The sequence below is a fragment of the Larimichthys crocea genome, chromosome XVI, assembly GCF_000972845.2.
Source record: "Larimichthys crocea isolate SSNF chromosome XVI, L_crocea_2.0, whole genome shotgun sequence".
Classification (NCBI taxonomy): domain Eukaryota; kingdom Metazoa; phylum Chordata; class Actinopteri; family Sciaenidae; genus Larimichthys; species Larimichthys crocea.
In genome coordinates, this window is record NC_040026.1 from 12,316,625 (window position 1) to 12,331,009 (window position 14,385).

A 14,385-nucleotide genomic window follows, 5' to 3' on the forward strand; every position below is an offset into this window, starting at 1 on the left:
GTTCTCTGGGCGCGGAAAGGAAATAAATTAAAATAAAAAAGTAAATAATTGAATTATTGATAAAACACAAACAGCCAGACTGACAGTAGATGGCATTTCTATAGCGCTACATGAGTTTTCTAAAATAACGGTGTTTTTTGTGTTTTTTTCGGCGGATGGATGAGAGGATGAGGATGATGCTTAAATAGAAAACAAAACACGAAAATAAAACATACAGGACAGTAATCAAAAGACTCTAATTTAATAAAAATGCAGTAGTAAATGGACAAGAATTATGTGAGACGACATTAATGTGGTACGTTTTAATTGTGCGACAGCAATGACGTAATTACCGGGGCCAAGAGAAGTGTCCGAAAGTGTCCGAACATTTTTTCTGTTAAGCTCACTATATAGTCCACTACATTTATTTCCCTATGTAGGGAGTAGGGAGTAGGGAATGAGTGAGTGATTTCGGACACAGCCTTTGTCTTGTCAAACACAGGTGTAACTAATCCCGACATATCTTTGCATGCATCGTCAGTGGAACCTAATCAAACACAATCAGTTGTTAATGTTATTAGTTACACCCCTTTTCCTGCCATGATGAGTTAAAATGTATGAAGATAAACAGGACCTCACAGGCCAGGTAATTCCATGCAATTAAATGTAGCCAAAATATGTGTGTGAGTAGTATACAGGGCTAACTGTGAATGGTACAGTTATCCACTGTCCAAACTTGCAAGGGTGGAGCTGCAGAAGGGATATTAGACCGGCGAGACACTGACTCCTGTATTACACATGGGCACAAGCAGAAATCACACACAGAGACTCTCTGGTAGAAGCTTGGAAGTCAACCTTTATTGATACTGTTTTTAAAAAAAAGTCATGTCAACCAACAAGAGAAAATCATATACGTCTTTCATATTTGCTTCAGTACTGCTGTTTATACGTGTAAAAAAGAACACTGATTAACATAATGTATCTCATCTCTCCCTTTAGGAGTGACACTGAGCTCTGACAGCCGCTGCAGAAGTTCCCTCTCAAACACAGATCCTGCTTCAATGCTGCTTTTATTCTGAAATTCTTTCTTGGGTCTTACAGAGGTGAAGAAGTGAAATCGCAAAAACAAACCCCAGACCTCCCTAAAAACAATACGTCTTCGAAACCGCAGAGGTTCAGCAGTTTTATGCAGTAGTAAGTGGAACATCTACCAGCCACATGTGTCCGTTCTGACAGAGCAGACAGAGAGATACTGTAGAAACGAGGAAACTGCGGCAAATTACAATAATACAATAATAATTGTGTTGCTGGGTTGGGGAGTTTGTAAACAGTTGACTTACAATATATATTTCCTGGTGGTCTTACTGCTGAACAAACAGGTTTGTTGCCTGTGTGAAAGGTGCAACGTGTTTAACTAGCTGATAGGTGATGCCATATAAATGAGATCTGTCATATTAGTATAATTAGTATAATTACCACAAACACTAGACAGAGCTTCACCAGCCTCTACTCTACATTATGCACAAAACACGAAGAGGGTGCTGCTGTTCCTCCAGAGCAGATGGAGCTGCAGAGATGCTGGTTTGAAATGTTCATCATGTTCAGGGATGAGGATAAGAATAACAAGGACTTTTTTCCCCCAATCAGAAGCCACAAAGCTCATGGGAAATGTAGTCAAACTGAGCAAAACTTGGGCTTGTTTATGGTAACTATACCAATGCATCAAACTTAATTTGATGAACACGTAGCACCTTGTCAGTAATGTTTGTTCTACTCAATTGAGCTGTACTGTCATTCATAAGTCAACATATTTTCTATTAGCTCAGCTTTAAGACAGTGACAGGATTATAACTACATGTAGTAACACAACGGTACACGACATAACTGAACGACGTACATCAAAATGAAAGTATAAAAAAAAAAACAAGAAGAAAATTCCAGAAGGCACTGGATATAAAAGGAATACCAGCGTTTTAAAACCTCTTTTCTACACCTGGAAGTCAAAATCTTTTTGGAGATGCTCTCAATTTTTTGTCAAATCTAGCATATAGTGACATTTTTACACATGCTATCGAGGAACTATGGAGCAGCTCCTTCAGTGTGGGATCATTAAAGCCTGTCTTATCTTATGTTATCTTATAATGCGCACCAATATTCATGCAATGTATTATTCTTTTTATTTACCGAGCATGTATGTAGCTGGATCACTTTCATATTTCAAAGTTTCAGTGTAGCTGAGGGGTTGAGAAACGCTGGTACACTCTTATATGACTTTTAACTGGCTAGCTGTTGTGTGTCTAAATTCTGCGCACAGTGTCCGTCTTGGTGGTTGGACACCTTGTCAATATTCATTCAAGTACTCTCCTCTATTTCTCTCGGGGAGTAAAATAAATTAGATGCTCTTTGAACTGCCCTGCAGTTGCAATGTGACCGGTGATGATAAAACTGAAGACATAAAAAAAAAAAAAAAAAACACATATTGGTATCAAAGTACAGTATCAGGATTGTGTGTAAAAAAAAAAAGTGAGGAGAGTTAACCTGATTTCTGGTTGCTCAATTTTCCAAATGCTAACAAAAACAAATACGTACTGTGTAGTTGCCCAACACCATGTCTATGTGCGCAGATACGAAACAAAAAACAAAAATATATATTGCTGTATTTTAAATTCAACTACATGAAAAGGTGGTTAAGGACAAAATCCAAAGCCTCAAAGATATCGACCAACGTTAACATTCAAAAAAACGCATCTCAAACAACATATTGTATAAACATACCTTCCACATAACATCTGTACACTTCCCTGTCACTGGTATAAAAACTGGACCACAAAATCATGTAAGGATTGATTGATCTGGAGTAAAGGGCTGGAATTTGGGTTAGCATGTTGTGGGATAAAAGAAACATTATAAAAGGTGAGTAAAAAAAAATCACTTTGGCACTTAGAACAAGTAACAATATAAAAAAAATAATTAAAAATCACGTTTTAGCCAGTGAGATATGTCGTATCTTAGTTGCTCAACAGCATTAACCTCATGACCAATCAAATCAAATTTCAGCATCACAGCAATGGAGTAAATAAACCAATTTATTTACTGCTCAGATTTTCATGTACAACCTACTTTTCACCTTTAACTCTTGACAACAATGGCCTAACTCAGTAGTTGATAAAGACAACAAAGAAATTTCATCCATTGCAGTATTCTTCTGTGGACTTCCTGTCCCTACATGCTTTGCTGTCCAGCAACAATCCTCCCTGATCTCACACGCGCCGACACTAAAGTAAAATATTTCCCAGAATCACCCCCCGTTCCTCCACAGTATGGGAGAGAACGTCAAGTCAAACTGTAAAATATCATCAGAATGTACTCGTGCCCTGTGGAAAATGACCTGTCGATTTTGGAGAGCATTGAGGTGACTGTAAAATTTTAGTTTCCCTGTTTTCTGCCACAATTTATCATGTTTGAAACAACTGAAGATTGACTTGACACTCTTTCCCGTACAATAAGAGGATCACAGGATGCCTGGGATTCAAAATACTGCTGATCTTTGGCTTATAGCAGGAGTATCTTTGGCAGCGATGACCACAACCTTCACAAAGTGAAAGAACTGGTCAACAGAGCGGTAAGTCTGTGATATCAAAGCGGGTGCGTTTGGGTGGGGTGGAGGGAGGCGGGAGGGGGTTTGTCTGTGTGGTTCAGGGTCGAAGGGTTGGTGGGGGACGCGATGGCGGTGGACAGGGAAGCCCAGGGGGTGTGCGTGCTGGTGGTGGTCCTGGGAGAACCTGGCTCGTCGGGGGTGATCTGGCAGGAGGGCTGCTAGGAGGGGGAGATGAGGAGGCGGTGCGGGTCACGGGGCGGTAGTCCGCTGGAGGGGCCGAGGGCGTGTGGATCGGGGTGCGGGGTTGGGCCTTGGCTGCCGCTGACTCCTCTTTCACCCTTGTGAAGTTGATGCATCGACCCTAAATGGAAAGAAAGAGACACGAAAGATTAAAAAAAGAGTTAAAATCTTAGGCCACCATGAGGTTTGTGTTGTTGCTTTGTAACAAAATGTCTTGACAGCTGTTGCATGGATTGCGGTGACATTGATCCAGATATAACAATACCAATAAATAAACTTTGAACCTTGATATTCATACTTCCCAGAGCTTTGCTGACTTTGGTAACACAACCATCAGATCAAACATTTAATTTGTCCACGACTTTGGCTTGTGATTAAGTGTCTGCAAAACTACTGACATTGCCTCCAGCCTCAGCTGTACTTTGTGTTCAGAACTAATTAGCAAATGTTAGCATGCTGCTTTGGTGAAGATGGTAGACATTATACCTGCATGTCAGCGTGAAGACATTGGTAATTAATTCAAAGGAGCAGTGTGCTTCAGTGCTTCAGTCTAGCAAACAAAGTTTTAATTCAGAAAGGGATAATCTGAAGCACATCTGGGCTAAGAAGGCAGTGACATTGTGGAGCGCTGTGTGTGTGTGTGTGTGTGTGTGTGTGTATGTTTGTGTGTGTGTGTGTGTATGGCCAGCTGGTGTTCCAGATTACAGTTAAATCCCTGCTTTGACGCCCCCATATGATCCAGGTTAGTGCAATGTTCTGTCCCGAGAACTGTGACTAAACTTTCCTCATACTCATGATGGATTTAGGTTAGAGGCTGCGGCTGGTGTGTGTGTGTGTGGGGTGTGAGGTGTTGGTGGATAAAAAGTAGCAGCTGAGTTAGAAAATTTAAACAGTGTAAAGCTGATTTATCAGACTGTAAAACAAATGGTTTTGTTCTGGCATAAATCACATTTCACTCCTGAGCCACTCATAAAAGATTACACTAACCACCAGCTTCACGCAGGTTCACAGAGGTCGCTGTTACCATAGTAACTCGCCTTACTCCGTAGTTGCATGTGGTTGGCAGCCAGTGTGGAGTGAAGTAATGTTAATCTGCTAATAACCAGTATCGTTGAGTGGAGCCACAGGCGCATGGTTTCAGAGTGGAAAATGAGGGAACAGGGACTGATGTGGTACATCTCATTTCACCTTAAAAACGTACGCACATATGCACGACATGTTGAAATGTTTACAGAGAAAAAGCACTAATGAATGCTGGTAAAATGTCTTCCCTTGCTTTCAAACACTGAGGTTGAATTTAACTTCTCTTTTCAGGTCAGACACAGATTAAAGTTACTGGTGACTCTCTCTTTAACGAAAATACACATATTCACATAAAGGCAACATTTAGCACAGAATCTAAATGGTGGTAAATTAGCTGCTGTGAGAAAAAGACAAGAATCCAACAGCGACCATCAACTCTGGTTTGTCGCCACTTATCCAGTCTGGCATTCCTAGACGTAGAAACTGTTTTCTTGCCTCGTAAGAATACTCATGGAGGAAGGTGTGTAAAGAACGCTTCAATATGTTAATCTGGCAATGAGCTTTGGCTCAATCTCAGAATTGATTGGGAAACAGGAAATAAACGCTGTTTATCAGACATTACAGCTGGTCTGGGTGACTCAGTTTTGAATCAGTCATGGATAACAGAGCGTGTTCCATAGAATAGCTTTCAGTGTCAATAATGGGAAATGAAGCGAAGGGCAATTCCTCAACATAAGCTGGAAATTCATGTTGCAGTTGAGTAATTCTGTGGAAAATGTGGAAAAGGTGAAGTGAACTGAAAATACTGAAAAGCGATGCTTTGACGGACAGAAACTGAATCTAAAACAGACTTTTTTTCCACCAGTTTTGTGGTAAAATGTTACACTTTTATGTGATTTCCAAATAACAATAACAACAATATAAGAATAAATTATATAAATTTGGTATTCTTAATATTTATCAGATTAATTACTTCCAGATTGCTCAGTTTGTATATCGTTCTTTAAGCAAAACACGTCCCTCCTTGTTTGACAATTTATTTTCTGCAAACAATCAATTTCATAATTTCTCAACTCGCAAAGCCTATCAGCTTCGGCCCTCACAATCGAGAACTGTTTCATCACATTTTAAGATTTCCTACAGAGGTTCCAAGATATGGAATTCAATTCCTCCTCATTTTCTTAAACTCTCTCAACCAGCTTTTAAAAAATCTGTTAAACGTATGTTTTGTAATCAAGAACTGAATGTTCCGTTTTAATTTTTATAACACCTTGATGTGTGTATATCCTGGATCTATGTGTTCAGCTGTGTTTTATTTTTTATTTTTTTGAAGCTGACCTTAGTTGTGTATGCCCTGTATAATACAGTAGCTTGCATTCTTATTCATACCCTGTAATTGTTTCAGGAGGTTCTCTTGAAAAGCCCCTTGAGGGTTTTTTCGGACCTCCTTGCATGTCCGCTGTGCATAATATCCTTTTGCTGTTTGTTTGTTTTGAGTTTTTTTGTTTTGTTTTATCTTTTATGGATAATGTAATTAATTATGTGCTAAATAAATCAAATCAAATCAAATCAAATCAAATCAAATCAAATCAAATCAAATCAAATCAAATCAAATATATCTGGCACTTTCTTGCAGAGAGTTAGAGATGATGACTGACTCCACTGTTACGTCTGTACGCTAAATATGAAGCTACCACCAGCAGCTCACTGAACTGGATTAGCACATTTACTGGAAACAGGTTAACAGTTAGCTGTCTTTGTAGCACCACTAAAGCTCACTAATTACATTTAGTTACATATTGGTTAGAAAGGTTGTAATGACGAGATGTAATAATTATAATAAGCCTCAGAGGTGCTGGTAGGAAGGCTTGTGTTTCCATGGTTTCCAGTCAGCATGCTAAGCTGAGCTAGCTGCTGGCAGTAGCTTCACATTTAGCATACAGTGAAGTGAAGTTTGTGAAAACACAGTGTGTGCTCCTTTAAATCTGTGTAAACTTAATCGCAGGTTTGAAGACAGTTTGATACAGTGAGATACTTTTTTTTATTTTATTTGAACCCAGCTTGGCTTCGTGTGCGTCGCTCTGTTAGCGCCCAGCTGTGGTTTGAATCTATGAACATTTTCCCGGATTAAAGAAAGCCACACTCGCTCGTTCTTGCATGCTGACCTCCTCCACTGTCTACAGTCTTACCAAGGTCATAAAATTGTCTACGCTTGGCCAAATATGTGTGTGTGTGTGTGTGTGTGTGTGTGTGTGTGTGTGTGAGACATGGTCTCTCAGTTGGTGGAGACAGCCTTGGCAGTCGTCTGCCTCACTGTAGGTATTACCTCATGTCCTTTAGCCAGCTAAATGCTTCCCTGGGGAGGCTTATGTTTATGTGAATGAGAGAGCGAGAGAGAGAGCGAGAGAGAGAGAGAGAGAGAGAGAGAGGGAGACTGTACACTCTGACGTCAGTGTAATGGATGTGGTTGGGTGACACACACTCTCATAATGGCTAACTCCTGTCTCAGATGGAGATAACTTCATCCTCGTTAACTCCGGTCTATCATTGGTGAATTATGTGGTTATGTATGTATACATATATGCAGTACACACAAACACACACACTGCGCAAGCATGCAGAGGTTACTGGGTTCATTGACGGTAAGAAGTGTGTGTGTGTGTTTAGTTAAGTATATGAACACAAAAGGAGAGGAGATCAGGGATTGTTGGGAAGAACCAACGACATTTCTGCAACATTTCTGCAACCAAAGCAACAGAGAGGCGGTTTTTACTGTGCGCTCACTAATCTATGATTACAAGTGACAGTTTATATACAACTTAACCGCTATCCGCAAGTCTATCACGTCGTGAATTTACTGTCGATTCTGAATGCACGGGTTCCAGAAGATTCTAACATTATCCAAAACAGGAAGTGAGGAAGATTTAATGAGCTGCATGCAGTAAATGTTCACACTGTGTATTGAGTGCAGGATGGATACAGCTTTGACTAAAAGAGCTCACTGTGCGTTCTCTGAGGCTCATGTTGACTGTAGAGGACTGTAGCCAGGCCGGTCGCGAGTCTGACATTCGGCTGTTGCTGTGGCAATCAGCACAGCGATGAAAAACGAGCCATGGCAACAGAGTGACCGGTCAAAAATCCAGACTGAGCTCGGCCAACTTGGCCTTGGGTAAAGAGCGAGTGTTGCTATGAATGCGAAAGTCTGCCAGAGTTGGAGTGTGAGACTTGGGCTCTGAAAGGTCTGTTCTGGGTGGGACTGTGGCAGGAAACGTAACACCAAATAGCTTTTCAGGTAAGGAAAGAGGTACTCCATGCTTGTTTCCATTCTTTTCTCTTTGAAATAAAACATTACACTACCTGGAAACGAGCCGGCCCCGCTGGCCTGGGAGATGTTTCTGCCGCTTCGTTACAAACCGCAAACGACTAGAGGAGACGACGTCATTTGAGTGGAAAAAGAGGCACGATTTCTTCGAGGAAATAAGCATTGCGTCATGCAGAACTTACGTATGTGGCCATCGCTAAAAGCTTCTACGGGTTAGAGAAATTTGTTGACCAAGAAAATTAAATCTAAAAATCTTTTTTATCGGACTGCCAGCATGCTTTGGTAAAGATGTTATTGTGAGCTAATTGTGTCCCATTTGCCTCAGCAAATCTCATCTCTACGTGTTTATGGTGACAGGAAAACTCTCATAAATGTGGTATTCCCATTAGAAAAATCATTGCCTGATCATCAGCAAGATTAGAAAAAGGGTGGAAACAAATATAATGAAAGAAAAAGACTGAGAAATGGCAGGGAGTGTTGTAGGCTAAAGCTATGCTAAAATTGTTAATGTTTACCGTTACGTTACCGTTACGCACGTTTTAACGTGCAATGTTTGCTAATTAGCACTAAACACACTGCTAGCTGCTAAAAACTTGTGTGCCTGTTAGGACTTGTGAAAATGGAAATTATAAAGAATCACCAGAACACATTTAACCATTAAAACTGACTTTGCTGAATGTGTCAGAGAGATTTAAAACATCCCCGGAGAGCGGTCTGCACTCAGTGAACTCTCCTTCATCTCTCCACATTCAAACCAAACTCTTATGTGGGGCTTTTTGGGGGCATTAACACTAAACCACTTGGCTGATCCATGAAGAAGAGAGAATTTTTACCAGCTCACACACACAAACGGATCAGAAAACACTCGTGTCGAGCAGCGAGGATGTGTCTTGAGTGTGAGCTGCGGTTCTGTTTTCTATCCGTTTTTATGCCGTCTAATATGAAGCAGGTGTGAGAGCGAGGCCGGTTTAACGGGATGGAGACGTGTCAGCGGAGGTGTTGGCCAGCGCACCAACGCCAGGTGTGAATGAGACGGAGAGACAGATGGAGGAAGGGAGGACGGGATGAGTAATGCGTACAGATGACTGAAGCATTTTCAGACTTCTAGCACCGAGCCAGTTTGGAACATGATCTTTTTCTTTTCACCCAAAGATGGATTATCACACATTTAAATATATATCTGAAAATATCCGTCTGTCTCATCATCATAATCATAAATCACACAAGCTTCAGATTTAAGGCCTTCAAATAATATTTTTTTTTTTGCTAAGTATGCAATAAAATAACTGCTTGTCTCCTTCTCTAAACATTAACGTCCAGTCATAGTCTAGTAGCTGTCAAGCTGTGGATTCCTCCACGTGTTAAAAGTGTGGATGTGGCTGCAGACATCACTGAGAGAGGGTCAGAGGTGGTGTCTTTTTCTTTTTTTTGTTTTGTTAGCCTTACCAATTAACAAAAAGTGATGTAAAAAAAACAACAACAAAAAAAAAAACACAAAGAAACCTTTCAAAATAGCAGGTTCCAGATGCTACTTCAGTGTAGTGAGAAGAGTAATTAGCGACTCGCTCCTGCTCTGGATTCCCAATTAAACTCCTTATATGAGATAATGCCACGTTTACCACACTGGTTAGCCTGCATTCTAAAAGCCTCCCAATCCATTCTATACAAACAATAAAGCTTGAGTAAAGTATGCAAGATTGGGTGCCAAACGTTGTTAATTTCCTTGCCATATGCCTGCTTTTACTCTTGAGACAGGGCCGGATCAGCAGGAAGAGAAAGAAAAAGGCAGAAACAAGTATAATGAAACAAAAGTGGACGACAAATTGAGAAAGGACAGGACATAGCGAATGAGGAGAAATTAGTGAAGGAGTTGATGACAGAGCGGAACATAGTCAAGATTACAGTGTTTTATTTGATGATCATGTCGTAGTCCAAAACCATGCGAGCAGCCCTGCAAGGCTATACTTTGAGTGAAAGTACAGCTAAAGTCAACATGCTAACATGTTAACACTAACAAGGCTAAAATACTCCCTGCCAGCTTTAGCCACAGTCTTTTAGCATGATAGCATGCAGCCACCAAGTGTACAGTATATTTAAGACTCTTGCAGGGTTCTAGTTAAAAAAAAGTCAACCTGAAGCATAAATGGTCAGCCGGAGATGGAACTAACGTTGCTAGAGCGGTTTATGTCCGTCAGCAACAATCGGTTTGTTGGCTTGAAATAATTCGCCGGCTTTGGTTTGGCTCCGTGTCACATATAACTACAAGCTTTTAGCCATTATCATTGTACCTTCTAGGAAAACCCATCATTCCCCTGACTGTTGGCCAACATGACTGAACTCAACAAAACCTCAAAAAGAAAAAAAAACACAATGAAGATTAGAAGGAAGTTGGTGATACAGTTGTGTGTCACCATGGATATAAAACACCACAGAAGGGAGGAACATGGGAAGTAAATGTGATGTGTGTGTGTAAAAGCATTTGATGAACTCTGATGTACTCACATGATCTCCAGGCTGGGGTCTCATCAGAGAGACTTGGTCGTACCCGCGGCGAAACAGAGCCCAGATAGCATCCAGTTTACCCTGAACAGGACAGAGGAGAGGGAGGGAGAGAGGTTTAACAGCTGCCCACATCTGCACACCAAACTCTTCAACACTGCAATAAAATTATATTAATACTGATTCTCCTGTATCAGCAAACGTTTGGTCTGTGGTCCTCTGAAGCAAAGAGTCTGCAGGTTTGAATCCCAAACAAACACTACAGCAGCTGATTCTACTGATTAGTTCCTTCCACTCTGGTTGAAGCTGTGCTGATTAGTCACCCGGTCGTATTTTGGTTCACGTCTGACTAACTGAAGCCGCATGAACTTTAATTCCCTGTGAGTGATGATCCCAACGATAAAAACGACAGCAGTACGTGTATCTCAGTGTAAATCTGGGGTTAAATAGAGAATACATGAAGTGTAACATGCTGCTGTCATGTTGCATTTGATTGGACCAAGCAGTGAAGACACTCAACGTACTCGAGAGGAAGGAAGCGGATATCTTAAACTAACCACAACTAATGAAAGGATCTTCAGGTGTAGAAACACAGAACTGTGTACGGACTGAACACAGTGACCAGTCAGTGTGTGAACTCACGTTTTTCCACTGACTGTAGGAAATGTTTCAGTGTGAATCACTGCAGGCTTGTGTGTCATGTAAGTCAGATAACAAGTGCTGCTACTGTATGAAAGGCCAGTGTAGCTCCACAGAGCTGTATTGTAGTGTACCATTAAAAGACAAACAGCGCTGACGCCAAGTCTAACAATGTCTCTCTGTCTGCTTATACCAACTTTGGCCATGTGTAAACATTGATAGTTGGGGAATTTGGTGCTTATGCAACTAATTACACATAAATATGGCCCAAACAGACTTTTATTCCTCCCTGCTGTCTTGTGAAAACTTTGCAACTCCACTCGTGCTTTTCATGTTTTTAACTTCGGTGGTAGGAGTTCGGGCTTCTCTGCGGGTTGAGAAAATTCTCCCCCGGTTATTTGAAACTCACTGGGCAAAAGCTCAAAAATGCACAGCGGTCAATCTGTAAACAAGGCAGGTTTCCTGAGAAGCTGACTTTTTTTTTGCGCAAGGATGCACTTATGTGCTGAGAAGTTTGCGATCACACACTAAGATACATGCTTCTGTGCTCCTCTCTGCATCAATAAATCAACTAAATGTCGATATTTTAGTGCCCCATTGTCTGTTTGGTCTTGAGGGAAACTGAGTGTCGGTTTACCCGAATGGGCGTGTACCACTTCCGGTTCTGAGGCGCCTTCTTGTTGTGAGCTTTCTTAGGTTTGGGTTCGAAGGGCTCGTACTCCTGCTCTGGCATTTTCACCACAGCGTTCTTCGGTTTCTCCAGCTTGGCCCCCTCCTCGGTCGAGCCCTTTCCTCCCCAACGAACCTACAGACAGCACATAATACGTTGAAAGCTGAAGCAGTGAATGCAATGCAATCTAAAGTCAGTCAGTTATGTTAGCGTGTTTGGATTGGATGTGTTTTCGTCATTTTATCACCTCCATCCTCTTGATCCCTCCGATTCCTCTTCCTCCGTAATATGAGGCATCCACAGTGGGCCACTTCTTCTTGGGCAGGCCGTCTTCATCATCTGACTCCTAAAACAGAAATAAGTACACAAAAAGTGACTTGCTTCCTCTCTTATACACTTTCTAACACTGATTCAGACACTGTTACCATGATCTTTATGACACTGAGTACACATCACTTTAAAGTGTCAAGCTTTGGTAGTTTACACATATTGGAACTGGAAAATTGAACTTCCTGTTAAAAATGCAGTGTGGATGTCATCTGTAAAAGATGTAAATGCATAAATGTGCTAAAAGAGCTCAACATTTTGACTTTGACACTTTGAATGAAAACTATGCAGAAATCAGGTATCAGCAGTGTGTAACTGTGGCCAGAAAGTGCTGAGTCATTGTTGTCCAGAAACAGTAGTAACACACAGAAACCTGTGAAAGTACCCCTCGAACAAGAGGCCACCAGGGGCCAACAGTAGGTCGTATCTATCGCCATGTGTGTGTGTACTTGTTTGTGTGTGTGCTTTGACTCACAGGCTCAGGAGGAGGTGGAGGAGGTGGTTCTTTGATCACCTATAGAAGAACAAGAGATGTTTAGCTTCACAAACACATTAGTCACATCACTGCTACACGTCTCAGAGGACCTCCTGAGTGTTTTTAGGGGTTTTTTTTGTATTTTTATAAGGTCTCCTAAGGTGTGTAATGATGCTTTGGAGTTTAGACAAACCCCTTTGAAGCTCTGGATAATTGTAATTTAAGTGTTGCTTTTTTAAATCGCCTGTTTCCTGCATGGAGTGTAAAGTTCTTACCACAGTGCAGCAGAGAGGCCAGAACCACCACATGAAGAGCAGGGCCAGCAGGAGGAACAACACCAGCAGGGTGATCAGGAGAATGGTGCCATCAAACTGGAGAGCACACACACACACAGACAACACTAGTACAATAGTACCACACATCTAACACACACAGCTGGATCCAGATGGACAGATTTAAACTACAAATGTATGGAAACAGAAACAGAAGACATCCAGTGATAATACTGGTAGCAATGATTGCATAATGGACGTATAATCCTACTTGTCACAGTAAACGTTCATGTTTTTGTTTTTCTGATGACAGCGGTTCATGTAAGTTGCGTGAGCCCTGAATGAATCCATCAGTTGCTTTTGCTCACGTTGAGCCAGGCAGGCGTCCATGAAGCCAAACGTGGTTCCCATTATAGACCACAGATGAGGATCACATGTGGTTAGACTTTCCCCTATCTATCTTGTGGCAAAGACGTGGGGGGATTTATCTGGACTCAGCAGTGGGGTCCGTCGCAGACGGCACATCGCTGGAAACCAAATGCTTTTCAGAAAACAGTATGTTTTCTATAAAGGTCAACAGCTGACGAGCAGGATTCGTGTGCAAACAATGACAAGCAGTGACCGCATGTGCATCCTGTCACTCTCGCACATACAATGTCTGTTTTCTTTTGCTATATGCGAATATTTTGTGGACTAACTACAAAGACGAAAACTGCTGGAATGGCACTTTGGGGAGGGGTCACAGAGGTTTGTTGGGTTTGTTTTCATTCTTGATTTATCCGCAGACTTTATTGCACCAGGCTAACCGAACGCGAGTTCGCAACTTGTCGTGCCTCCATAATCCTGGTCTGACTTCAGCCTATATGGTTCAGTTTAGTGGCGAGAGGCGGCTAATTGCAATGGTATGTCTAAATGAGCTGTATATCATGAACCACAACACAGCCATTTGGATTCACAGTATTTTCATGGATATGATGTCACATGGGCTGAGGGAGAACGGGCTTCAAAGAGCATGTTCCTCTTTATCTGGGTGGGAATCTGCTGTGACTCCGGTCCATATGTTCCAACATACGTGTTTTATTTTGGTAAATTGCTTTAAATTGTCTTAAATTGCATCTTGTTTAATACGTGGTTTAAAACAGATGAAGCTCCACCCGGCTTCACGCTGACACGCGTTATATGTGTTCACACACCTGGGGGCTACAAGAATGTGGCATGTTTACAGGATGCTTCTCTTTCACTTCCTCAACCAAAATCTTGAGCTGGCAGCGTCACGGTCATGAACCTTCCTCTCTAACCTTTTGTCTCCTGCCATACCGGGAGGCTTCAGAGGGTCTTTTT

The 14,385-nt window shown here is 41.5% G+C and overlaps 1 protein-coding gene across 1 annotated transcript in view; it reads right to left on the minus strand.

Annotated features, from left to right (window-relative positions):
- Window positions 1-817: 817 nt before the first annotated feature.
- Window positions 818-14,385, minus strand: part of antxr1c (ANTXR cell adhesion molecule 1c) — a 37,989-nt gene continuing 24,421 nt past the window's right edge. The window contains exons 13-18 of the mRNA XM_010742904.3: window positions 13,048-13,143; window positions 12,773-12,811; window positions 12,218-12,316; window positions 11,938-12,105; window positions 10,665-10,745; window positions 818-3,938 (exon numbers count right to left, since the gene is read on the minus strand). Coding sequence (XP_010741206.1) covers window positions 3,675-3,938; window positions 10,665-10,745; window positions 11,938-12,105; window positions 12,218-12,316; window positions 12,773-12,811; window positions 13,048-13,143 — 747 coding nt within the window. The 3' untranslated portion in view covers window positions 818-3,674. The remainder of the gene's footprint in view (window positions 3,939-10,664; window positions 10,746-11,937; window positions 12,106-12,217; window positions 12,317-12,772; window positions 12,812-13,047; window positions 13,144-14,385) is intronic.